This window comes from Bos grunniens, chromosome 26 (genome assembly GCF_055505025.1).
Source record: "Bos grunniens cultivar Pamir isolate PY7600 chromosome 26, Bosgru_T2T1.0, whole genome shotgun sequence".
Classification (NCBI taxonomy): domain Eukaryota; kingdom Metazoa; phylum Chordata; class Mammalia; order Artiodactyla; family Bovidae; genus Bos; species Bos grunniens.
In genome coordinates this window covers 18,570,046-18,594,131 of record NC_141190.1, presented here as the reverse complement: position 1 = coordinate 18,594,131, position 24,086 = coordinate 18,570,046, and the positions used below count along the sequence as shown (strand labels likewise).

The window sequence follows — 24,086 nt, the reverse complement described above, 5'->3', positions numbered from 1 at the left end:
TCCACTTGGATTTCCTGTTCATCCTGGGTCCACACTGGTCTTAACAGCGATCCTTCCGTGACGGGATCATTTTCATCTGTCTTTACAATGGAGGAACCTGGTGTGAACCCACTATGATATTTGCAGGATTTCCAACCCCTATTGATATTCTGGGAAGCCAGCATTGCCTAGTGGGCAGAAATAACATCTCCCAGTGGCAGTGGCAGTGCCACTGTCCAAATCAGGGTCACTCTCATTCTGGGGGGAGTTAACTTCTGCACTCCCCTTGGAGAAGTGGGGTTGCTGCCATCTTGTCAGAGAATGTGTTGAGGGAGGGGAGGAAACTTGCTTGGCCTTTGGCGTTTGTGCACTGACCGCCCCCATTTCCACCCCCCCTCCCCCCCCCACACACACACACAGAGCCTGGTTCTCCTTTTCCACCCTTAAGGTCCCAGGCTAAGTGATGTAGGTGACTCAGAGAGGTCACCGGGGGCTCGGGAGCGTCCTGTCACCAAGAACTGAAAAAGCAAGTCTGGTGGGGCCCTAGAGCCGTTTCTGCCGTCGGGGAAAGCTCGGCTGTCGCCTGGGGAAGGGGGTCCAGGCTGCAAAAGAAGATCCCCTCCCCCCACTCTGGACCAGCAGCTGCGGTTGTTGGTGCCGTGCCGGGTGCCTGAGCCCAAGTGTGTGCATCCTCGGCGCGTGTGTGTGTATGTGTTTGTGTGTGTCTGTGTGTGTAAAGCTGGCGAAGGTCGGGACGTGACAGGTCGAACTGTGGGCCCCTCACTCCCCCGCAGTCCGTGCCCGCTCTCGGATGTTCCACCTTTGAAACTGTAAGCCCGCTCGCAGCCGCAGCGGCGGGCGAGTGGTCGTCGGGAGGCGGAGGCGGGGGCGGGGAGGGGGCGTGGGGGGAGGGCGGGGAGGAGTCTGGCTCTGGTTATGTGCTTTTCGATTGATGGATGACTGCTGGGTGGGAGCGAGCGTGCGGGTGTGAGTGTGTGTGTGTATGTGTGTGTGCGCGGGGTGCGTGCGCGCGCGGGGCCTGCCCATTTTCCTCCTCGCAGCAGTCAGTTGGGAGCTGGAGGGCGGGAGGGAGACGCAGGCAGCGAGAAACGGAGAGCAGCCGAGCGCCCTCCGCCCAAGGCGCGCTCCCTCTGTCCGCGCACAGGCGCCGGCGCTTGGAGGAGCAAGGTGCCACCCAGCCCGCAAGGGCGCAGCGTACAAGCTCACGGTCTCCTCAGTGGCTCTGCCACGGGACTGCACCTGGAGGCCACCCCGGACGGGGATGGTGAGCGGCTGCCGCCGTCTGGCACGGAAGCGGGACGCGGTGAGGGCACCATGGCGCTGACACCCCCGAGGGGGCCCTCGGCGTTGCTCGTCCGGCCCGCGCTCTGGCTGCTGCTGTGGGCAGCCGCGTGGCGCCTGGGTGCCACCGGGTGCCCCGCCCTCTGCACCTGCGCTGGCACCACGGTGGATTGCCACGGCACCGGGCTGCGGGCCGTTCCCAAGAACATCCCGCGGAACACGGAGCGCCTGTGAGTATGGCCCCCATCCTTAGCCCGCGGGGAGCGCGGAGGTTGCCTTCCCACCTCGACGCAATTCAGGGCCAAAGATGGGGGCAGGACCGTCGGGGCCTGGGCTCTGCAGCGAATAAAGGAGTCAGTGCCGGCCAGGGGCCAGGAGCCAGGAGCGCTGCCGTTTCCCTTTCTTGGGATTCGAAAGGCGCTTGTGGGGCTGTCAGCTCCCATCCTCACACCTGCACCCTGAGCTCAGTATCGCAGGCCTTCCCACTGCGCCAGCACTTGGTTTCTCCAGGGTGCCTGTGAATTGGTGCCAGAAAGCCTCGCTGGCCTCCGGAGGGACGTGCCTCCTGCTCACCATGCACCGTGCCTCCTTCTGGACACATGGGGCTCGGTCTGTGTTCTGAGTGGAAGGTGTGCCTTTGGGCTCTGAGGGCTTGCAGGTTGCTGATGGGCAGCAGGAGGGGATGGAGTTGAAGTTTCTAGTCCTCCTCCCCCCCACCCCCCCCCCCCCCGCACCTGCGTTGCTCCCCATTGTTTGCCCCAGAGCCTTTAGAATTTTTCCCTTGCAGATGGGAGGCATGGTCCCCCACCACACATCCAGCCATCCCCAACCCAGACAGACAATGGACTTGAGGAATTGGGGTTTGAGGCTTGGGATATTTATATTCAGCACCCAGAGAGGGGAAGATGTGACCTGGACCAGGAGTCCGTGAATAATGCTGAGAGGTCAGGAACTAGGAGTGGGAGACACGAGGTTAAAGACATTGACCGTGACAAGTCATAAAAAAACATAATTTCTCTTAGCCTGTTGTCTCCCACTTCTAAATTCTTGAGAAAACTCAGCCCGTTCTAGACTGGCTAAGCTTTGTAGTGTGTGAGTGGTTAGCATGTGTGTATGTGGTTAGCTTGCATGTGTGTTTATAGACCTATCTAATTTGTTTTCCCCAGTTATCTTGCAGAATGTGTGTGTGTGAACTCCTGGGATCTGTGGGGTCACCCCAGTCATTCGCACGAAGCTGGGAGAATCTCCATGTCCATGGGCAGTGTGTGTAGATTTTTGGCCTCATGCGGGGCCTTTGTGCTGCTTGTAGAGGTGGCTGCCTTGGGAGATTTTTGAACTGGCCTTGGGAGGAGGCTGCCAGCCCCTTTGAAACCCGCCTTCTTCTCACACTCCTGGGCCCCTGCAGTGGCTCTTGAGAACTTGGAGTGTATTTTCATGACTCTCAGCTGGTCAGAGGCAGAAATCTGACCCTGGGGAGAACAGTCTCCTGGATCAAACCCTGTACCAAGGTCAACAATGAGCACATTGGCTGAGACTGAAAAATTCCCGTGGAGGGTTCAGAGAATTTGCAATCTAGATGCAATCTAGATGGGAATCGATGCAAGAGTGTGTGTGTGTGTGTGTGTGTGTATGTGTGTGTGTTGTGATGCTGGGGAAAGATGCTGCATCAGGAGAGGCTAGAACAAACTGACGGATAATCCTTGGGGATTCTGTGTGGTCCTGGAGAGGAACAGAAGGTCCGAAGTCTGTCTAGAGGATCCCCAAGGCTGCAAGGTCACCTCCACACCCATTCCCTCTGGACCTCCTCTCTGTTCCTTTGCCTTGTCCTTTGAGCATTTCTCTTGTAGCTGTTACCCTGGTAGCAGCCTAGGTCTGAGAATTTTAGCCCCTCTCCTTTGCCTTTGGGTCTGACTCTTGAAGTCGTCTCCTTTCTTGCTCTCTCTCCACCTTTAGTTTTGAGGACAAGGTCTGTTCTAACTTTTATGAACTCTTGAATTCTTGCAAATCAGAATGAGATGTAAGTGAAATTTCCTGGTGTAAAGTCAGTCATTTGCTGTGTGACCTTGGGCAAATTACTTAACTTCTCTGAGCCTTTGTTGTTTTCTATCAGGAAAAGGAGGCTGTTGATACATAAGATCTCTGGTTCTTGTGAGGACTGAAGATAATGTGTGGGAAGTGCTTGGTACATTGTGAGGTCTGCTAAATGAGCGGCATCTTCATTATGATAGGATCAGGAGAAGAGTCTTGTTACTAAAGTCAGCAAACATTTAGGGAGCCAGTAGCTGCCCTGGGTGTAGAGGCTCCAGCTGGGAGTGAGCAAGCCCCTGCTCTCAAGGGATGTACCATAGAGAGGATGGGGCAGGGGACACGGAACTGTAAGCTCTGGCAGCAGAGTGGGGTCATGGGGGAGTTTTGGGATTAGAAGGCCTTTTCTCAGGTGAAGGAGGTTCTCAGAGCATAGACTGTTTTATGAGGGTACCTTGGGACCCAACAGTGATTGGGTCAGATTTTGCCAAGGGGAGGGGCAGGTGGCCCAGACAGGGAATGCATGAGCAAAAGGCCTACAAATGTGAGTGTGCCTGGCCTGCTGGGCAAACAAACCAGTTTTGCTCTGGGGCTGAAACATGCCGCGTCCAGGGGGATGTGATGGGACTTGAGGTTGGGAAGGGTCAGGAAGGCCTATCTCTATCTGGATTTTTCCTTTAGAAACTTCAGGGTTGGGACCCAGGAGTGAGTTGTCAGGTCTGAACCTTGCTATGTGCGTGACTTCTCAGAGTGGGAAAGGCTGTGAAAGCTGAGGGAGTCTGTGTTTTCAACACACAGGCCGCGAGAGAGCCATTTGAAGAGGAAAAGCACGTCCTGAAAAGAGGCCTTGGGCAGACTCAAAATAACTGTGGCAAATGCTCTGTCTAATCAATATGGGTGTCATGCAGTATCAGAGCCCGAAACAGCGGCTTCTTCCGAGGCTGTGAAATTTTTATAGACCGCAGCTGTGCATTCGTTTGTCTTTTGTCCTCCGGGCAGTTTCTCTCGCAGCCTGTGCAGCCCAGCAACTTTATGATCATGTATTCCATACCTCAGGGTCCAGCCTGTCTCCTCACGTGGGAAGAAATTGTCATTGGTTTGCTGCAGGGACTTCTGGGAAGAAGCTGAGCAGGCTCCAGAGCTGTTGAGGAAATGGGTTCAGCCAGAGGGTCTGTGGGCTGGTTGGGCTGGTGGGGAAGGGATGCTGAATAATTTACTGCAGAGGAACCAATTGAAATCCAGGGCAAGGCTGGGGGTGTGGTGGAGGAGGCCTGGGAGCTTGTCTCTTTGTAGGGCCCAGACTCAGAGGGACCCCGTCACGGCCACTATTGTTTTCTCTTCCACTCAAGGACCTTGGCTTTCATTTTTTATTAAAAAAATCTTTTGGACTAGAGTGTTTCAGACAGTGTGCAGTGCGCGTGGACCCCACTTCTCCCCTCGACCCTGGACACTTGTACTCCAGGCTTGCCACTGATGCTCCTTGTGGGTGTAGGAAGCAGAGAGGAGAGACGCTTGAGGATGGAGAGAGGGCCCTGGGAAGGCCTGCCGACTTCCGTTTTCCTCCAGGTCCAGCACTTTGGGCCCTGGGGATCTACGTTCCTGCCTTCCTCGATGAGTTCCCTTGCCTCCTAGCCAGTCCATCCTCTGCCCTAGCTCCCTGCCAGTTGCCAAGGCCTGGGAGGCCCTTGCCTTCTCCCAGTTTAGCCGCCTGTGTCTGGAGCCTCCTTCACTGGGGGTGGGTGGTTGTGACCAAGGAAGACTGCCTAGGGCACCCTCAGACTTATTGTCTGGGAGCCTGTTTGGAATTCCAAATAGTGATTGGGTGGTGGCTGCAGTGAGAGGGCTCAGAGGGCCAGGCAGGAGCCATGTCTGCCTCCGGGGCTTGGGCTATCTGGCAGGACTCTGGTCTCCTGCACTGGAGAGCCGCGGTGTGCAGAGGATGTCGGCTCCTGGTGAGGCTCGTGTCTCTAGTAGCAGGCGTGCTGGGCTTATTGCTGGGCTCCGAGGGACTGGTGGTGCTGCCCGGTGTTGCCACTCCATCAGACCCGAGACTCAGTTTCCCCATCTGTAGAAGGGGGTGACGGCTGTGGGTTGATGGTGAGGATTAAGTGAGAGCATGCGTGTAGAGGACCTGCAGGCTCCCTTGGCACATGTTGGGTGTCTTACGGTCCTTCTGCCTCTGGGGAAAGTGACACCTGCTAGCTCTGGGTTTTTACCAGACTTCGCTTACTCTATGTGTGTGAAAGTGCTCTGTAATTCAAACATTAGGCGAGCTGATTGTTATTACTGGAGAAGCTCAGGCTGAAGGCTTGAGGGTTCAGATGGGGCAGGAGGGAGTGTAGGAGGAGACAAACATTTGAGTGTTGGCCAGGCTGCATGCTGGATTCTGGCTCTGAGTGCTCCTTCTCTGGGCCACCCCACGCCCCTTAGGATTTGGGGTGCAGGTCAGTGTCCGGCAGGGCCTCTCTGCAGGGTGGACAGCTCTGAGGCCAGCTTGCTTAGCTGTTTAGCCCCTCTCTGCCATTCAGCAGCTGTGGGGACTGTGGGCAGGTTATGGGGTTTAATTCACTCACTCAACAGATAGCTGTCTCTTGAGTGTCTGCATGGTGCCGAATGAATAGTCCCGGCTGGAAATTGAAACCACCCCTCTCTCTCTGAATTTAGTCCAGCAGGGGAGATGGAGATGAATGACACAATATGAGAAGAATCACGTAATCACAAACTGGGATAAGTGTGACTTCTGAGACTCCCATTTCCTCGCCCATAAGATGAGGGTGATGACAGGACCTACTTCTGAAGGTGGTCCTGAGGGTTGAATGTGGTGATGCTGGGAGAAGCACTTTGCACTGGGCCTGGCAGATAGCAAGTGCCCAATAAATGGTAGTAGTATTATTGTTATTAGGGTGACAGAGAATTGCAGGGCTGTGAAAGGAACTTGAGCACCACTCGATGCTGGATCCCAGCACAGCCCTACTCTCTCATCAGGCATCCTCCGGGGGCTCTGGATCCCCAGGGAACACTGATGGACATGGAGACGGGGCTGCCCCTTCTGTGGTGTCCCCTCCCTGAGGCAGGAGGCTGGCTGTGGTGCCCCAGGCTGCCCGAGGCTGCCAGCAGGGGTGGCCATGCTCTTCGGGGGCTGGCTGACGGGCGGCAGGCGGGGACAGGCAGCCCCCACCTTATTGGGAGCAGACGGGAGCCTGGCGGAGTTGCCGCCTCCAGTTCTGTGCAGGCATTAGCAGCTCGGCAGGGCTCTTGCTTAATGGGATTTTCTTCCCAAATGCTGTAATTATCGCCATACAAATACTTATTACCCAGAGCAGATGACGGCCGGGCTTTGGGCAGTAGCCAGGGAGCTGGGATGTGCTCGGGGTGGAGAATTGGCTCCTCTTTTTGAGCTCGAGACCCCCCTCCTCTTCTTTCTGGATCCCAGCCTGCGGCGGACAAACAGCTGTTGGGCACCTGCCGTGTGTAGAGTGTCTGGAGAGGTCCAGGGTACAGACTCACTCCTCTGGGAGCTTGCAGCCTGGAGACTGGAGAAAGGTCTGTCTGTGAAAGAACAGATGTGTAAGGATGCTCACAGGGATGCAGAGCACAGCGGGCGACCAGGGCAGCCTTGGGTGTGAGAATGGTCTGGTTTGAATTTTGGCTTCATCAGCTACCACTTGAGAAAATGCAGCCGGTTCACGAGTGACTCAATTTCCTCATCCGTAAAATGGGAGCATTTACCTTGTAGGGCTGTGACTTCAGATGAAATAGTGCAAGTAAGATGGTTAGAATAATGTTGGCATGTGGAAAGTACTCCATGGATGTTAGAGATGAGGGGAGTGAGACATAGAGGAGGAGATGAAGCCCTGCGGGAGGTGGGATTTGAACCGGGCCTTGAAGGTTGGGCAGGAATTAGGTGGGCGAGTGGTGAAGCCAGGGCAAGGGTGTCTGGGGGCATCCAGAGATGAGTGCCGTATGTTTGGGAAGGAGAGTGAGGAGCAGACCCAGCTGATGGGGTGAATGTTTGAGTTGGTGAGTTCTGAGAGGGGAGACTGAAGTAACAGGTGGGCACAGGCCACGGGAATGGGGAGCCATTGGAGGTTGTATGTGTGTAAAATTTTATATTATTATTATTATTTACTATTTAGTGATGTTTAATAAATCTACAGAGGTGTGCAGATATCACCATGGCCCAATTTTAAAATATTTCCATCACCCAAAAAGATTCCTTGGTTCATTGTAATTTTTAATTTTGTTATAATTTCAAACACCAAAGAGTTGCAACAAAAGAATATCCCTTATCCAGACTCAGTTGTTTGTATTTTGCCCACTTTGCTTTATCATATGTTACACACACAGACACACACACACACTTTGTTTTCCCTGAACCATTTAAGAGTAGATTGGAGGCATAACTTTTTTCCTCTAAATATTTCAGTGTGTATTTTTCTAAGGACAGTAAGGCTATGGAAATCAGAAAATTTAACATTGGTACAATATTATAATCTACTCCATGGTTCATGTTAGAATTTCATCAATTGTACTAATAATGTCTTTTGTAGCTTTTTTTTTTTTCAGTCTAGGTTCAGAATCCTGATCAGGATCACACAGGGCATCTGCTTGTCATGGTTCTTTAGTCTCTTTTAATTTGGACCAGTTCCTTAGCCTTTCTTTTTTTTGACCTTAACATTTTGGAAGAATACTAGCCAGTTATTTTGTAGAATGCCCCTCAGTTTGGCTTCATCTGCTCTTTTCTCATGATTGCATTCAGGTTACACATTTTTGCCGGAATGCTAAACAAGCAATGTTGTGCCCTTCTCAGTGGGTGATGTCAGAAGATACATGATGTCAATTTGTCCCAATATTGGTGATTTTAGCTTCAGATTACTTGGTAATTTGGTGTCTTCTTGGCTTCTCTGCTCAAAAGTTACTATTTCTCTCTTGTTATTAATAATTAATTTGCCAGCAGATACTTATACATGTAAATTTCCTGCTCATCAAACTTTCATTCACTAGTTTTAGTACCACTGATGAGAAATTTCTGACTCTGTCATTTTTTCTCTATGTATTACCTGGCATTCTACTGTAAGGAATAACTTCAACTTCTCCATCTGTTTGTTATTTATTTGTAATAGTGTGGACTGCAGATTATTATTTTATTCATTGGGTTATAATTTGTAATAATGTTAGATGTTCAGCTGCTGCTGCTAAGTCACTTCAGTCATGTCTGACTCTGTGCGACTCTGTAGACAGCAGCCCACCAGTTGGTTATGGTGACTGCGATTTCTGACAGTGGATATTCTATCACTGCTGTGTTTTTAATTCTTTTAAAAAACACTTCTATTTTTAAAACAATCTTAGGGACTTTCCTTGTGGTCCAGTGCTTAAGAGTCTGTGCTCTCAATGCAGGGAGCCTGGCTTCGATCCCTGGTCAGGGAACTAGACCTGAGCACTGCAGCTAAAGAGCCTGCCTGCCACAGCTAAGACCTGGCACATCCAAATAATAAAAGAAAACAAAAGAAGAAAACAAAACAATTTTAGACTGTTAGAAAATTTGCAAAAATAGTAGAGAGAATTCCCATACACCCTTTATCCAGCTTCCCGTGTTAACATCTTTCTTAATCATAATTCCCTGATCAAAACCAAGAAATTAACATTGGTACACTACGTTAGCTCAGACTTTATTTGCATTCCGTTAGTTTTCCCACCAATGTCTTTTTCTATTACAGGATCAATCCAGGATCCCACATTGCATTTAACTGTCGTTTCTCCTTAGTCTCCTTCAATCTGTGATAATTTCTAAGTCTTTCATTGTTCTTTATGATCTTGACATTTATAAAAATAACTAGTTATTTATTTTGTAGACTGCTCTTCAGTTTGTGTTTGGTGTTTTCTGTTTTGTCAAGAATGCTACCAAGGTGATCTATTCTTCCCGGAGCATCCTATCAGAGGTGGGTGACATCGATCTGTGTCATTGCTGGTGATGTTAATCTGGATCTCTTGGTTAAGATGGTGTCTGCTGGGTTTAACCACTATAACATTATTTTTACATTTTCAATTATTAAATACTTGGAAGGAGATACTTTGAGAGTATGAAATACCCTTTTTGTCCTCAAATTCTCACCTACTAATTTTAGCATCCATTAATGGATGTTGCCTGCAACCATTACTATCCAATTTTGCTTTTCTATTTCCCTCATTCCTTCTACGTTTATTAATTGTAATTCTTCTGTAGGGAAGAAAAATCTTATTTCTTTTTAAGAAGGTGGTTTTCTTGATGGGTGCCTTGGGTTTTGAGTTTCCTGAGGGCAGGGACTGTGTCTCGTGTATCTTTGTATTTCCATCTCCTGGTGCATCATAGTTGTTTAAAAAAGATGTGTTTAATTTTTTTAAAACCTGTGGTAGGATATTTCATGATCCTGATCTTTGTTTTAGGAAATATGATCATTGTGGTAGGCTGAATAATGATCCTCTAAGATGTCCACATTCTAATCACTGGAACCTATGAATATGTTACCTTACTGGGCCAAAGGAACTGGGCAGATGTGATTAAGTTGAAGATCTTGAGATAAGAGATGATTTTAGATTATTTGGGAGGGCTCAACAAAATCATGGACTTCCCAGATGGCACAGTGGTTAAGAATCTGCCTGCCCATGCTGGAGACAAAAGAGATGTGCATTTGATCCCTGGGTTGGGAAGATCCCATGGAAGAGGAAATGGCAACCCACCCCAGTATTCTTACCTGGAGAATCCTATGGACAGAGGAGCTTGGAGCGCTACAGTACATAGGGTCACAAAGGGTCAGACATGACTGAGCAACTGAGCATGCATGCAGCAAAATCGTAAGTGTTCCTAAAGAGAGGCAGGAGGGTCAGAGTCAGTAGTGGGAGAAATATAACGATGGAAGCTAGTGATTGGACTGATATGAAGAAGGGGCCGCGAGCCTAAGAATACAGGCGGCTTCTAGATGAAAAAGGAAAGGGGGTAGATTTTCCCCTAAAGCCTCCAGAAAGGATAACAGCCCTGGGAGCATCTTGACTTTAACCCAGCGAGATTGATTTTGGACTTCTAATCCCCAGAACTGTAAGATAATACATTGGTCTTGTGTTTAAGTGGACGTCCCTGGTGGCTCAGACGGTAAAGCGTCTGCCTACAATATGGGAGACCCAGGTTCAATCCCTGGGTTGGGAAGATCCCCTGGAGAAGGAAATGGCAACCCACTCCAGTATTCTTGCCTGGAAAATCCCACAGATGGAGAAGCCTGGTAGGCTACAATCCGTGGGGTCTCAAAGAGTCGGACACGACTGAGCGACCTCACTTCACTTTGTTATAGCAGCAGCAGGCATCTACTGTAGTCCTCAAAGGGTTTGGAGGGTACCGTAGAGGCCAGGGAATGAGAGGAGGCAGACCTGGATTGAGGCTGAGAGTGCAGAAAGAGCAGATGCGACCATCATGAGTGACCCCATGGCCCAAGCCTGGGAGAATGATCTTGCAGAGTACAGTTGGCGAGGGTGACTGATCCTTGAGGAGAAGCAGTGAAATTGGCTTCTCTTCTTTCGTTTGAATTGCCAATAAAAACTACGTGAAAAAAATAACCCTAGAGGTAGGAACAGGGGAAGGTGCCTCTGTTGAGTGTTCAGACTGAAGAGACAGTTGGGAGGGTCTCCTGGGGAAGTGGAGGAATCCATGAGGGCAGTGGGAAAAAAGAATCTCCTGGGAAGCTGGTGTAAATGCAGATTCCCAGGCCTGTCCCAGAGTTGTTGAGTCAGCAGGTCTTAAAGGGAAAGGCCATTTTGATGATTTGGCTGTGGGAGGAGCTGTGAAACACTAATTGGTGCTGGGGTTTCCTGGTAAAGAAAGTGCATCCGTTGAAGGCAGGAAGACTGCCCAAAGGGCAGCTGGAAGGGAGAGCCACCAGGGAGGAGCTGGGGAGGAGCAAGAAGCGCTTTCATCTGGATTTAATTCAGGGGTCCTGACTCAACGTTTGTGATTCCCACCTGGGCGGCGCAGTTACTGCCAAAGCTGAAGAAGGCGTTTGGAGATGGGGCGGGGGAGAGGGTTAACCGTGTGGAGAGCAGCCAGTCTGTCTGAGGACGAGGGCCAAGGAACGCTCTGGGGCTGTGACTGGGGGTCACTGGCAAAGATGGGCAGAACGGTTTCCCGGGAGAAGTGGAAGGCGGAAGCAGATGGTGGGGAGCGAGTAGGTGGTGAGGCAGGCTGCAGGAGGAGAGAACAAGCTCAGGAGCTCTGCGGGAAGCCGCTCAGAGATGTTTGCAGAGAGGCTGGTGGATGGGAGTCCCGTTGCAGGGAGAGGGAGCAGGAGGCGACTGTGGAAAGGAGGCCGAGCCCTGGGGCGAGGGGGCGGGATGGACCTATGCCAGGTCAAAGAGCAGAGGTGGAGAGCATCAGGGAGGGAGTTGTGGTGGTGTTGGTGGTCACCATCCACAGCCCTTATTTTGTGCGGAGGCTCCGACCCAGATGCTTTACTCAGCGTCCACTTTCTCCTCATAGTCGTCCTGGGAGGAAGGCATTACAACCTTCCCTCAGTATCCCGAGGGACTAGTTCCAGTACATACACCCACCCACCACCACCAAGGTACCAAAATCCCCCACACTCAAGTCCCTTGTGTAAAATGGTATACCATCTGCATATCACCTATTCACATCCTCTCCTGTAGTTTAAATCATCTCTAGATTACTTATCATTCCTAATATGAGATAAATACTATATAGTGAAGTCGCTCAGTCGTGTCCAACTCTTTGCGACCCCATGAACTGTAGCCTATCAGGTTCCTCCGTCCATGGGATTTTTCAGGCAAGAGTGCTAGAGGGGATTGCCATTTCCTTCTCCAGGGGATCTTCCCAACCCAGGAATCGAACCCGGGTCTCCTGCATTGCAGGCAGACGTTTTACCATCTGAGCCACCAGGGAAGCCCCAATTGTAAATACAATGTAAATAACATTGCTTTTTGGAACTTTCTGTAATTTTTTTTTGAATATTTTTAATCTGTGGTTGGTTGATTTTGTGGAGTTGGAACCCCAAGAAAAGGGGTAGAAAAGCCAGCTGTACTTAACCACAGCTTCGTAGATGTGAAGGTTCAGAGAGGTGGAGCCATCTGTCCTCGGTCAAACAGCCAGCTGATAAGAGGTGCTCTGAGACTCGAGGCTCTGAGATGTGTTCGTTTTTGTTTTGAACTTATTTATTTTTTTGGTTGTGTTGGGTCTTCATTGCTGGGTGCAGGCTTTCTCTAGCTGTGGCGAGTGGGGATCCCTCTTCATTGTGGTGTGTGAGCTTCTCTTGTTGCGGAGCACTGGCTCTAGGTCCACGGGCTTCAGCTGTTGCAGCTCTTGGGCTCAGTGGTTGTGGCACACAGGCTTAGTTATTCCACTGCATGTGGAATCTTTCTGGATCAGACTTTGAACCTGTGTCTCTTGCACTGGCGTCGGATTCTTATCCACTGTGCCATAAGGGAAATCCTGTATTTAATTTTTAAATTTGACAATTCATCTTGATAAAGCCTGGCTTTATTCATTCATTCATCAGACATTCATTTAGCACCTACAAAACCTCTGTCAGGGCTCAGCCCTAGGGCGTAAAGGGGCCAAGATTGATTTTTGCTTGCACGTGTTTACTGGCTGGAGCCAAGTTGCAAGCTGGCATGGGGAGGGGTGTCCAGCTGAGGGGCTGGGGAATGCTGGCAGTTGGTGTTGCAGGTGAAGGTCAGGGTCAGGGAATTAGCTGGTGGGTACCCTCTCAGGGGCCTGGGGTGGGCAATGAGTGGAGAGGGGGCTTGCAGGTGCTGGACATGGAGGCTTGGTGGCTGGAAGTGGGGCCTGGCTCTAGGGTTGTGGTTTCGGGGCAGGCCACAGACCTGAGAATGGCATTGGCAAGAAGAAAATTGGACCTCAATAGTGAAGGGACTGGGGTGCACTTTGGGCCTCAGAACAGAATACACCATGGAGTTGGGATTAGTTGCTGAGCCCTGATCACCTCCCACCCATTAGGGCAGCTACTATAAAAAACCAGGAAATGACAAGTGGCAGCGAGGATGTGGAGAAATTGGAGCCCTTTTGAGTTGTTTTTCGGAATGTAAAACAGGGCAATTGCTGTGGATAACAGTATGATGATTCCTAAGAAGTTAAACAAAGAATTACCATACAATCCAGCAAGTTCATGTCTGGGTATATACCCAAAAGAATTGAGAGCAGGGTCTCAAAGATATTTGTACACCCTTGTTCATAGCTGGATTATTCACAATAGGGTGGAAGCAACCCAAGTATCCACTGATGGATGAATAGATAAACAAAACCTGTAGACATGCAATGGAATATTATTCAGCCTTAAAAAGGAAGGAAATTCTGACATATGCTATGCCATGGATGAACCCTGAGGACATTGTGAAATAAGCCAGGTCTTCTTATCTGAGATACCCAGAGTAGTCAAATTCTCAGACAAAAGTGGTTGTCAGGAGCAGGGAGTTCGTGTTTAACAGGTGTACAGTTTCAGTTTCACTGAATGAAAAAGTTCTGGAGGTCTGTCGTACAACAGTGCAAATGTACTTAACATTACTGAACTGTGCACTTAAAAATGGTTAAATGACAAATCTTGTTATATGTATTTTATAGCAATTAAAGTTTAAAAAAAAAACCCCAAAACCCGGACCCTGGAGTCAGACATTCTAGGGTTCAAAGTCTTATGTTCTCAACCTACTTACCAGCTGGCTGATCTTGAGCCGTTACTTAAATGCTTTATGTCACAGCCAAGTGCTATTATGAGGCTTAAATGAGCCCCATGCTTGTGACAGCATAGATATCGCTAGTCCTCAAGCCAAGGAAACAAGATGGGAGTCCAGGAGTCTGGGCAGACCAGGATGTGTAGCAGATCAGCTCCGGTGCAGGGCCCCTGACTTCTCATCTTTGGGGTTTCTTGATTCGTTACATGGTGGAGAGCGGCCTCAGTCCTGGAGTTAGCGCCAGGCCCGTGGGCTCCACTGAGGGGGTGGAGGAGCCTCTGGGTCATGATCCACTGAGGCTTGAGGACTATGGGGAAGGCTGGGAGCTGATGGGAGTACATGCCAGGGCTTAGCTGCGATGTGTGGGCAGCAGCCAGGCTCCTTGGGCAGGATTGTTCTTCCGGCTTCTACTTAGTGAACACCTACTGTGTGCCAGGCACCCTCACAGGTGACGGCTTACAGATGTGGCCTCTGCCTCTCATAGCCTGTCAGGGGAGGCTGGCCGTTACCAAAAGACCTCGTATTAAACACACGTCTAGATCTGGAGGAGGAGCTAAGTGAGTGTCTTTGACATTTGAGTTGAGGCCTGTAGGACATGAGGGCTGAGCTAGCTGTGGGTGTTGGTGGGGAGAAGGAGAGCAAAGGCCCTGAGACAGAAGAGCTGGTTGTTGAAAGTGGAGGAGCAGGGCGGCTGAAGCCAGGGGGCTGGTATGTTTCTAACAAGTGGACTGAGGAAAAATCAGCCTTTTAACCTGTGGGCTATGGAATGGTTGTTGGTGAAACAGCAGTGTTCTCTGTGTGTAAAGCTTTCCTTGGTGGATGCCCATTTGGGGAGAGTATTTCATAATTAGTGTCAGTTTTCTTTTTCTTTTTTTTTTTTTTTGAGTCAAGGAGTTGAGAAACGTGGAAAACCCACCCAACCCAATGCTATTTGGAATATGTCAGTTTTAATGCAAATTTATTCTTGGATTCAAGAAATACTTACTGAGACATCTCTCAGGTATTGGGTGCATGTACTGTGTTAGGCCCTGGAGATACAATAAGGAGGAAAAACTGACCTCCTGTGTCCTCAGGGAGCTTATACCCTCATGGCAGGGGGGTAGAGACATCAGTCAAGGAACCCCCCAGATCCATGTAAAATTGCCCCTGATGGGGGCTGCAGAGCAGAGGGAGTGCCCTGTGGGCATGTGTGGGGAGCCTGGACCAATTGGGAGGATTTAGTTAGTCAATGAGGAAGGAGGGAGTGTGTAGGCAGAGGGAATGGCAAATTCAAAGGCCCTGCCATCCAAGGGCACCAATCGGAATACGGAACATGGGGGCAGCCACATGGGAGTTTGAAGTCCATGTTAAGGAGATTTTGTCTTGATTCCAAGAGCAATGGGGGTTCATTGAAGGGCTTAAGTGGGGAGTGACATGATCAGATTTGCATCTTGAAAAGGTCACTCTGGCTGTGGCCTGGAGAACAGATTGGAAGGGAGCCAGAGGGAATGAGGGGAGCCTGCTTGTGTGACCCTGGGCGCTCCTTGCAGCCCATCCACCCGCAGGTGGGGGTGGGGGGCCCCTCCGCTGCTGTGGGGGCAGCAGCTGGGCAGGGAAGTTCTTCCTTCCCTGGGTTCTCCCATTTGACTATACAGACACTCAGGGCTATGGATTTGGCCAGGGTAGGATTTCAAAGTAACTAAGGAATACAGTCCCCCAGCCTCGAGGCTTGTCTCATTCACAGAGTGTGTGTGTTCAGTTTTTGGAGACCTGGCAGGAAGGGAACTTAGAGGGCGCTGAGCCTCCTCATCACCACTGTAGATTTTGGCCCTTGATGGGGTAACCAGCGCCAGGAGTGGCGGTCCTCACCTCCACCCCCCATCCCCGGCGCCGTGAGAAATGCTTGTGAAGTTCGAGGAGCCCCCAGAATACCCCAACAGGGGCCCAGGGTGTTTACTCGTGCAGCTTTAGGAAATCCAAGGGTTTCTTTTGGTTTATCACAAACACCCAGACGCTGGGGATCAGATTCTTGTTTCCTGAGAGGATTCAAGAAATCCTGGTGTGTTTTTGTTTTTTCCTTGGTAATTTTGCTTTAGAGGATTTTCTCCAAAATCTTTTACCACCGAGGTTTTCCTTTCAGGTTGAGACCACACAGGAACAGATGGGAATCAGGGCCATTTGCCACTGGAGTGTCTTTCCTCCTGGTGAGAAGGATCGGGGAGGAGGATGGATGCAGACTCAACTTTTGGAAGAGGGAAGACCGTCTCGGCATCTGCAGCATCTGAGGGTCTGCAGGGCAGGAGCAGCTGGCTCTTCCCTGCTCAGCGTGGTCCAGCTAGGCCAGCACCAGCCTTCTAGTGGGGCTATGGTCCTTGTGGGAAACAAAACAGCACCAACAGTAGTAGTAAGAGTAATCACATCAGGCAATATTGATGTAGAGAGCATTTATGTTTGCCAGGCACTGCTCTTGGTGCTTTAGACGTAGTCAAGTCATTCATTTAAACCTCACCACATCTCTAAGAGGTGGGTGTTATCATTGTCTTCATTTTACAAATGGGGAACCTGAGGCACAGAGAAGTTGAACTTTCTGCCCAGGGTCACACAGCTAGAGATGGTAGAGCAGGAATTTGAAGCTGGATAATCTGGCTTTGAAGCCCGAGCTCTTAGCCACCTGACAGTGTGGCTTGGGTAGAGCCCACGGCCTTATCACAGGGCTCCAGGATGTCCTATCTAAGCTGTTCTCAGCTCTGTCCAAGGCACGGTTGCTCAAGGTGAGGGGTGGGATACACAAAATCCAGCAACGCAAGACCTTGTGATAAAGGGGAAAGAGCTGGACGTGCAGTGGCCTGGGTGTGGTTTGGTCCCAACCCCACTGCTTATGAGTTGCGTGGCACGGGGGAAATTTCGTCACCAATTTCTGCCTCAGTTTCCTTATCAACATGATTCATCTCGTAGGCTACTCTGTGTGGTGAGATGAAATGAAGTATGCTTAGAGGTGGCTCAGAGCCTGCACACAGAGGTGCCCAGTAGAGAGAAGTGCTGGATGTGGGCTCTGGTGGCAGGAACCTTGGGGAGCCCAGGGTAGCTCTGCGTCCTAACTTCTTCCTGAGAAGCGAGGCTGGGAATTGCCCTCGGAGAGGGCCCACCCCATTTGGCTACTCTGGATGCAAAGGTCTGAAGGTCACAGTAGTTACTCCGTTTTTTCCCAGGCGGCTTGCCGGGGAGGGGTCTCCATGGCAACACTCAAGACCACCTGTTATAGGAATCAGGCACTGGCGAAAAATGACCTCCTTGCCTCATTCCAGCAGCCTGTGCGGAGGGTTCCAGGGGAAGTGGCCTTGCCAGGTTGAAAACTCGATCCTGGTGGGCCGCCTGGTTGTGGGGAGAGAATGGGGACAGTGGAGGCCATTCTGTCAGGCTAAGTGGCCGTTATAACTTCTTAAGCTGCAGCCCGGGACCTGGAGCCCAATGAGAGCTGCGCCTGCCTCACAGGCTGTCTTCTTGAGGGCTCTCCCTTGAGAAGAGGCTCTTGGTTTAACTCTGGGTTAGAGAGCAAGGCTGATGGGGGAGGCCAGGAGCGGGTGGGCGGACCTCTGTCGACATTCTTGCCTGGAAGCCGCCAGCAGGGCCTCCAGAGAGAAGGGCTGCGTTTGCTCTGCTGTCTGCACCATTGTCCTCCTCTGTCTGCCTGTCCCAGGTCTTTTCTGGAGTGGAGAAGGGGTGCAGGAAGTGAGGAGGAGAGGTTGGAGTCCATTGATGGCTGAGGAACGCACCCCAGAGTCTGCTCAGTGGAGCCTGGTGGCAAAGGCGAGGAGAGAGGCAGATAAATAAGAGCATCATCACCAGTCCCCTTCGACCCTCCTCCGCAGTCTGCCTGCATATGGGAGTTCCATCCTCAGGGATTCTAAGCTCCATTTGGGTTCTGCCTTGTTCAGACACGTCTTAACATCTGTCTTTGCTTCATTTTGCTGTCTGTGAATTGAATAATTATTGTAGTCAATTGCTTGATGAACCATGGTTGCCATGAGAAGGAATGAGTGAATGATTGTAAAATTCAACAGATTTCTCATGACCTTTGGCTGAGTAATTCCGTTTCCAGGAACATATTCCTCCCAAATGCCCACTGAACTTTATGTGGTATCATTTATTATTGAACAATATCAAAACAGTCCATGTGTTCCAGTAACAAGGAATCAGGGCATGCCCCTTTACTTGATATATCCAATGAAGGGGATCCTTCATTTCGATCAAAATCATAAGTGAAGATTGAGCAGGGGATGACATTGTAGAAGATGTGTATACCATTTACGTCTCACTGTTGTATCTTTAGAACCTTGCAAAATGCTTTGCGAATAGCAAGTCTTCAAAAAATATTTGTCAAATTATCTCCACAATATAAAACTTGTATCCAAAGGCTTGAGAGAAAATATTCCAGAATATTAACAGGGGGTTCTTTCTGGGTGATGAGCTTATGTATGATTTGAATTTTTTCTTTATTCTTCAGGAAATTGGAAAAATTCAATAAAGTACACATATTGCTCTTATTTTTCAGTGCCATAACTTGCCTATTTTGTTGGCTTAAAAAAATATAGATCTCTTAAAAATTCAAACAAAATAGAAAAAAGAAATGTGGCAAATCACCCCCAGCAAACTCATTCTGTGCATCGACCTCTACTTATAGCCTGTGAGTTTTTACATAAGGGGGCTCAGGGCATGCAAGCTGTATTGAAACCCTTTTCCCAAGTGCTGCATCAAGGAGTCTTCCCTGGTCAACACAAAGGAATCTCTACCATTTTCAATGGCTGCATGGCATTCAGTTTCACAGAGGCACTGAAACTTAACGAAGTGCTGCTCTGTCGCCCTCCACTTAAATTTCATATTTTTGTGCTTATAATCAACGCTAACGTAACTTTATAATCAACAACCTTGAGGTTTGGGGTTCAGGGATGAAAGTTTCAACAGGACAGCCCAAAGGAGGGGACCAGGTTTCAGGACTTCAAGAAGACATTCTCATTGTTTGAAGCAGGGTCATGTTACAGAAGGAGCAGCAAAGAGAGGCTCAGAGGTGGCTGTTTCAGGGGAGAGTGTTTAGTTCAACAAAAAGAGTCCTTTACTTTCAAAAGAACCTGTCTTGAGTGGAGAAGGCATCCCTAGCATTTACAGCAGGAAGGGCTCTGTTACCTTGGACAGGCCTCAAGCCCCTTAGAGAGATCCTGTTAGAAAAGAGGTAAGGAGCAGGGAACAAGTTTTTCCAGCTGCTCTGAAGGATCAGGAGCCAGGCTCAGGGGAAGGGCAGAGACAGTGATGGGTTGAATGAATTACCAGCTTGTCAACCTGGGGAGAGACCCTGGCCTGGTGGGAGGAAGAAGGCTGGGTTCCAGGATCCGATGACCACGGGTTGGGATCCCTGCTCTTTCATCACCGGATGTGACCTCGTGAAGGTGCTGCACCTGAGACTCTCTTCTCATCTGTAAGACACAGTAACTGCCTTTCAGCGTCTTGTGAGGGTGCACACAAAGCCCAGCTCCTAGAGTGTGTGGAAACCAATATCACCTTGTTTTTGGTGGAAGCAACTCTAGAACATCACACTTCCAAAACACTTTTAGGAAAGGGAACTTGGTGTTTTTCAAAGTAGCTTGGACTTGGCTTGAGACAGTGGCTACAGCTGGAACCTTTGACCAAAGTTGGTAAATGAGGAGACTGGGCTGCAGGGAACTCTGTGTGTGTGTGTGTGTGTGTGTGTGTGTGTGTGTGTGTGTGTGTGTGTGTGTGTGTGTTTGCGTGTGTTGGGGTGGGTGCTGTTGGGTTGTTGTTAAGTGTGTTGGGGACCATGATGATGGTGAGAAAGAGGAGGAGGCCATGTGACTGGGAGCACGGGGCTGCACAGGAAGACAGGTCAGGTGTGAAGGTGACAGCTGGGTTTGGAGCTGGGCCTGAGTGAGAGTCCACTGTGTGTGGCTCCATGGACAAACTCTCTTAGGAGTGGAGTGCCTGATCCCTGGAGTGGCCTCCCTTTCCCAGGCTGGACCGGGTTCCCATGAAGAGGAATGGCCTGCAGAGGCTGAGTGAGCTTTCCTGGGAGGCTGGGTGAAAGGGGGAAGGAGGTGAGGCCAGTCGGCCTCTGGGGTGGGGTCCATGTCCAGGGTGCCCCGGGCGTGACTGGGAGGGCCGAGGGAGGAGCATGGCCTTGGGAGGGAGGAAGAGCTGGAGGCCAGGACAGCATGAGGGGAGGAGCCACTGAAGTCGTGGGATCGGGGCTCCCTGCCTGGGCCTTGTCCTCCTGTCCCCTCTGCAGGACTGGTCTCAAGCAGCTCCTGTCCGGAGTCACGCTGGCTCCCTGTCTGTCCTCTGCTTGCTTTCTCAGGCCCGCTTCAATCAGAACCCACCTTCCCCCAATCCTGCTTCCCATGGCTCCCAACCTTCAGCGTCTCCTCCCCTGATAGCCACACGTTCCGGATTTTCTCCTTCCCTGGAACGTTCGCTCCATCTCTCTTGCGGTGGCTCTGCCTTGTCTTTGGGGCCTCAGCTTGAGTCCCACTTTCTCAGCTCCTTTAGTGTCACGGCCCCCTCTGCTGTCTCCCGCTCTGACTATGGATGACTCATGGGAGCCAGGGCGGCCAGGTGATGGCAGTGGTACCCCCAAAGGGGCGCTTTCCACGTGTGGGCCACGCTTTTTACTTGTTTATGCCTTATTTTAATCCTGTGAGATAAACAGTTATTATCCCCGGTTTACAGATGAGGAAACTGAGGCTCAGTGGTGATTCTGCCTGAAGAGCCTCTCTAACTAATTTCCAAGTTCTTTCCTGTGTGAATGTCTTGTCTTTTCAATGAGACTGAGCTATTTCAAGGCAAAAGCCATGATTTGGTGTTCTGGAGCACTCCCAGTAGTGAGCCTGGCCCCTAAGTGTTCCTCTTGGTTGAACATCTGCTGCAAAGAGGTCTTAGTTTATTTTAAAAAATTTTTTATTTATTTTTTATTTTTTGGCTGCACTACTCAGCATGAGGGACCTTAGTTCCCTGACCAGGGATTGAACCCATGCCCCCAGCAGTGGAAATGCAGACTCCTAGCCACTAGACCACCAGGGGAGCCCCCAGCTTGCTAGGACAACATAGACTTGGGATCCTGGAGCTTGGCTGGAAGCACCCAGTCTCACTGGTGAGATGACTGAGCCACGTGGAGAGGCAGCCTGGAGCTAAGCGCCGGCCTGAGGCCCACCACGGGCAGCTCACCATCTCCCTCTCTCCTCTCCTCCACCAGGGAACTCAATGGCAACAACATCACTCGGATCCACAAGAACGACTTCGCGGGACTCAAGCAGCTGCGGGTGCTGTGAGTATGAGATGCCGCCCCTTGTAACCTTCCTCCTGCCCTCCCCGCTCAGTAGTGGTCTCATGGTAGAGCCATGACTGTGGATCCTAGGGCTGTAGGCCAGCGGGGCCCCTACCCTGCGTAGTCAGTCTTGGGGTGACGTGAGCAGTAGGTCGAGGTGCTGCTAAGTCCTGACCCACAGTGGCCACTGCCTCACACATAACTGAGAAAACTGGGTGTGGAGCGGGTACCAGTGGCCCCTGCCTGGCAGAGCCTGGGCAGATGGGTCTGCCTTGTCCATTGGCTGGCTGCTGGGGTGAGGGAAGACCAGGTCTGCTCAAGCTGCCATAGCAAAAGGCCACAGACTGGTGGTTAAACAACAAAAATTAATTTTCTCACAGTTCTGGTGGCTAGAAGTCTAAGGCCAGGATGCCATCGGGGTTGGTTTGGGGAGGCCTCTGCTCCTGGCCACCTTCTTGCTGTGTCCTCAAGTGGCCTTTCCTATGTGTGTGCACAGGGATATCCCTGTGTCTCTTCTTATGAAGATACCAGTCCTGTCAGACTAGGGCCCCACCCTTAAGACCTCATTTAGCCTTAATTCTGTACCTGAAGGCCTTACCTCTAAACAGAATCCCAAGAACTTTCGTGTATGAATTCTGGGGAGGAGAATAGCCTGATGCAGTCTATAACAGTCTCCACAGCTCTTTTGAACTTGTGCCCCAGAAAGACTTCCCAGCGAGGCCACAGACCCCTTGATTTGAGGAGGAAGTTATGGGGGGCAGTTGAGGACAGAGGTTACCCCTTCAGGTGCCTGGCAGTGGCAGACATTGGAGGTGGCAGGTATGGCTTTGTTGGGCTTGGCCACCAGCCAGCAAAGGAGTTACCCATGGCACCTGCCTTGTCAGGCTGGGCAGGGGTGAGGAGTGAGGGGAAGGGGTGGATCCCTTCATGTCTCCTCCTCTGAATGTCTCAGCCTACAAACTCAGGTGTGCAGGGAAGAACTGCAGTTCTCTATTTTCTCTACTTCAACTCAGTTTCTACTTTGAGCCAGTTTCAACACCCCACCTGGCTGGCAAGGAAATTCATTATGGTCCTAGGGTCCCTCATTCCTTACTCCCTGGGTAATTCAGGGGTCCTGGGCCCTAGCTCTTTCAGAGCGATTGACTTTGTGGCTCGGAAGATCCTTGGAGGAGCTGATGAGCCTGTGGTTGATCCTCTCTGGGATCATAGCTGTCCATCACTGTGGAAGGGGTTTCTGATTCTCCAGAACCCCTGACTCTGACCCCTTCCCAGGTTCCAGGAAACTCCTCTGAGTCTGGGGAAGCCCCCTTTCCATCTTGGTGTTACCCCACCCCCCCCACCCGATCCCCAGACTCCAGCGTAACCTCCTCAACAGCCCAGGTGTTTGGACACAAAGCAGAGGAAGATAAGAGTTCAGTAGCAGTTTCTGCCCCCTGCCCTGCCCCAAACCTCATCTGAGGCCCTTGTGGGACCCCATAAGCCACCTGCTTGAGGGGAAGGAGGGGAAAACATGGGAGAAAGACATACTCAATGAGCTCAGAAATTACTGTGCAGCAAGTGATCTGCTGGTGAAAAATGCTGCCCTGTCAGCCAGATGCTCTGGGTTTCAGGGAGCGTTGGCGGTGAGGAGGGGCAGAGTTCCCCCGAGCCAGGTGGTTCAGTTGGCAGCAGATGTGGCCAGGCAGAGTGGGGGCGCTGGCAGAGGGGGTGTCGTCTGCCAACTGCAGAGTGTGTTTGTTGCATGTGTGGGCTGTGCCCAGTTGGCACAAGCTCCCTTCCCCCCACTACTGGTTGGTTCCCCTGCTCTGCCCCATGGATGTGTGCCCTCTGGGCCGGAGAAGGGCGTGTGCACCAGGAGTGCAGAGCTAGCCCCTGCTGTCTGGACGCCGGCTTCCCCGAGCTTGCCTTTGGAGCAATGGCCTAATGCTCTGTTCCCCATGGCCTTCTGCCATGCTAACAGCTTCAGAGGGTCAGTACTGGTCAGGGCTGGAAGCACAAATTGCTGTCGGGGCTGAGTGTGCTGAGGACCCAGTGTTGGAAATTTGCGAAGCTGGGAAGAAGTGTTAACTCAGGTCAGGGCTCGGGAGTGTGTAGTCTCGGGCACTGCTCCTGTTTCACTCCCTCGTGCCAGCTGTTTCTAGGAGTCCTTGTCCACTATCCTGGAGCTGTCCTTGTCTCTTTGCTTCCCCAGGCAGCTGATGGAGAACCAGATTGGAGTGGTGGAACGGGGGGCTTTTGATGACATGAAGGAGCTGGAGCGGCTGTGAGTATCCATGGGTACTGGCTCAGGAAGGCGGTGGGGGCTGGCAGAGGGGACTGAAGCAAGTTGAGCCTTCTGGGAGGAGCCACTGCTGCACACCCAGCCTGCTTCCTGCCTGCAGGGGGCTAGGGGCAGCGGCAGTGTGGAAGGGGTTGCAGCGTCATCATGAGATGATGGCAAAGACAAGCTGGAGAGGTCCCCACCCCACATTCTAAGCACAGCAATCTCTGCTGTTTTTCCCTGAAAATACATTATGGCAAAAAATCCACACAGTGCAGAGGAAGCGAAATTCCTTCCTATAATCTTATACCCAAGACGTAACCAGTCATTGATTTGTGTGGCTTTAAAGGAAGGACTGGTGCCCAAGGGACCAACTGCAGGGATGTCCCAGGAGCAGTGTCTGGGGTGCTTGGGGCTACAGCACAGAATTGAAGGTGGTATTCTCTGATTTGCATCCTTTGTTCCTTTGGGGACTTTTGAGTTTGAAAA

The 24,086-nt window shown here is 50.9% G+C and overlaps 1 protein-coding gene across 1 annotated transcript in view; it reads left to right on the top strand.

Moving 5' to 3' along the window:
- Positions 1–959: 959 nt before the first annotated feature.
- The window catches only part of SLIT1 (slit guidance ligand 1), a 172,803-nt gene continuing 149,676 nt past the window's right edge, over positions 960–24,086 (top strand). Inside the window, exons 1-3 of the mRNA XM_086379367.1 lie at positions 960–1,511; positions 21,266–21,337; positions 23,529–23,600. Of these exons, the coding sequence (XP_086235493.1) occupies positions 1,315–1,511; positions 21,266–21,337; positions 23,529–23,600 (341 nt within the window). The 5' untranslated portion in view covers positions 960–1,314. The remainder of the gene's footprint in view (positions 1,512–21,265; positions 21,338–23,528; positions 23,601–24,086) is intronic.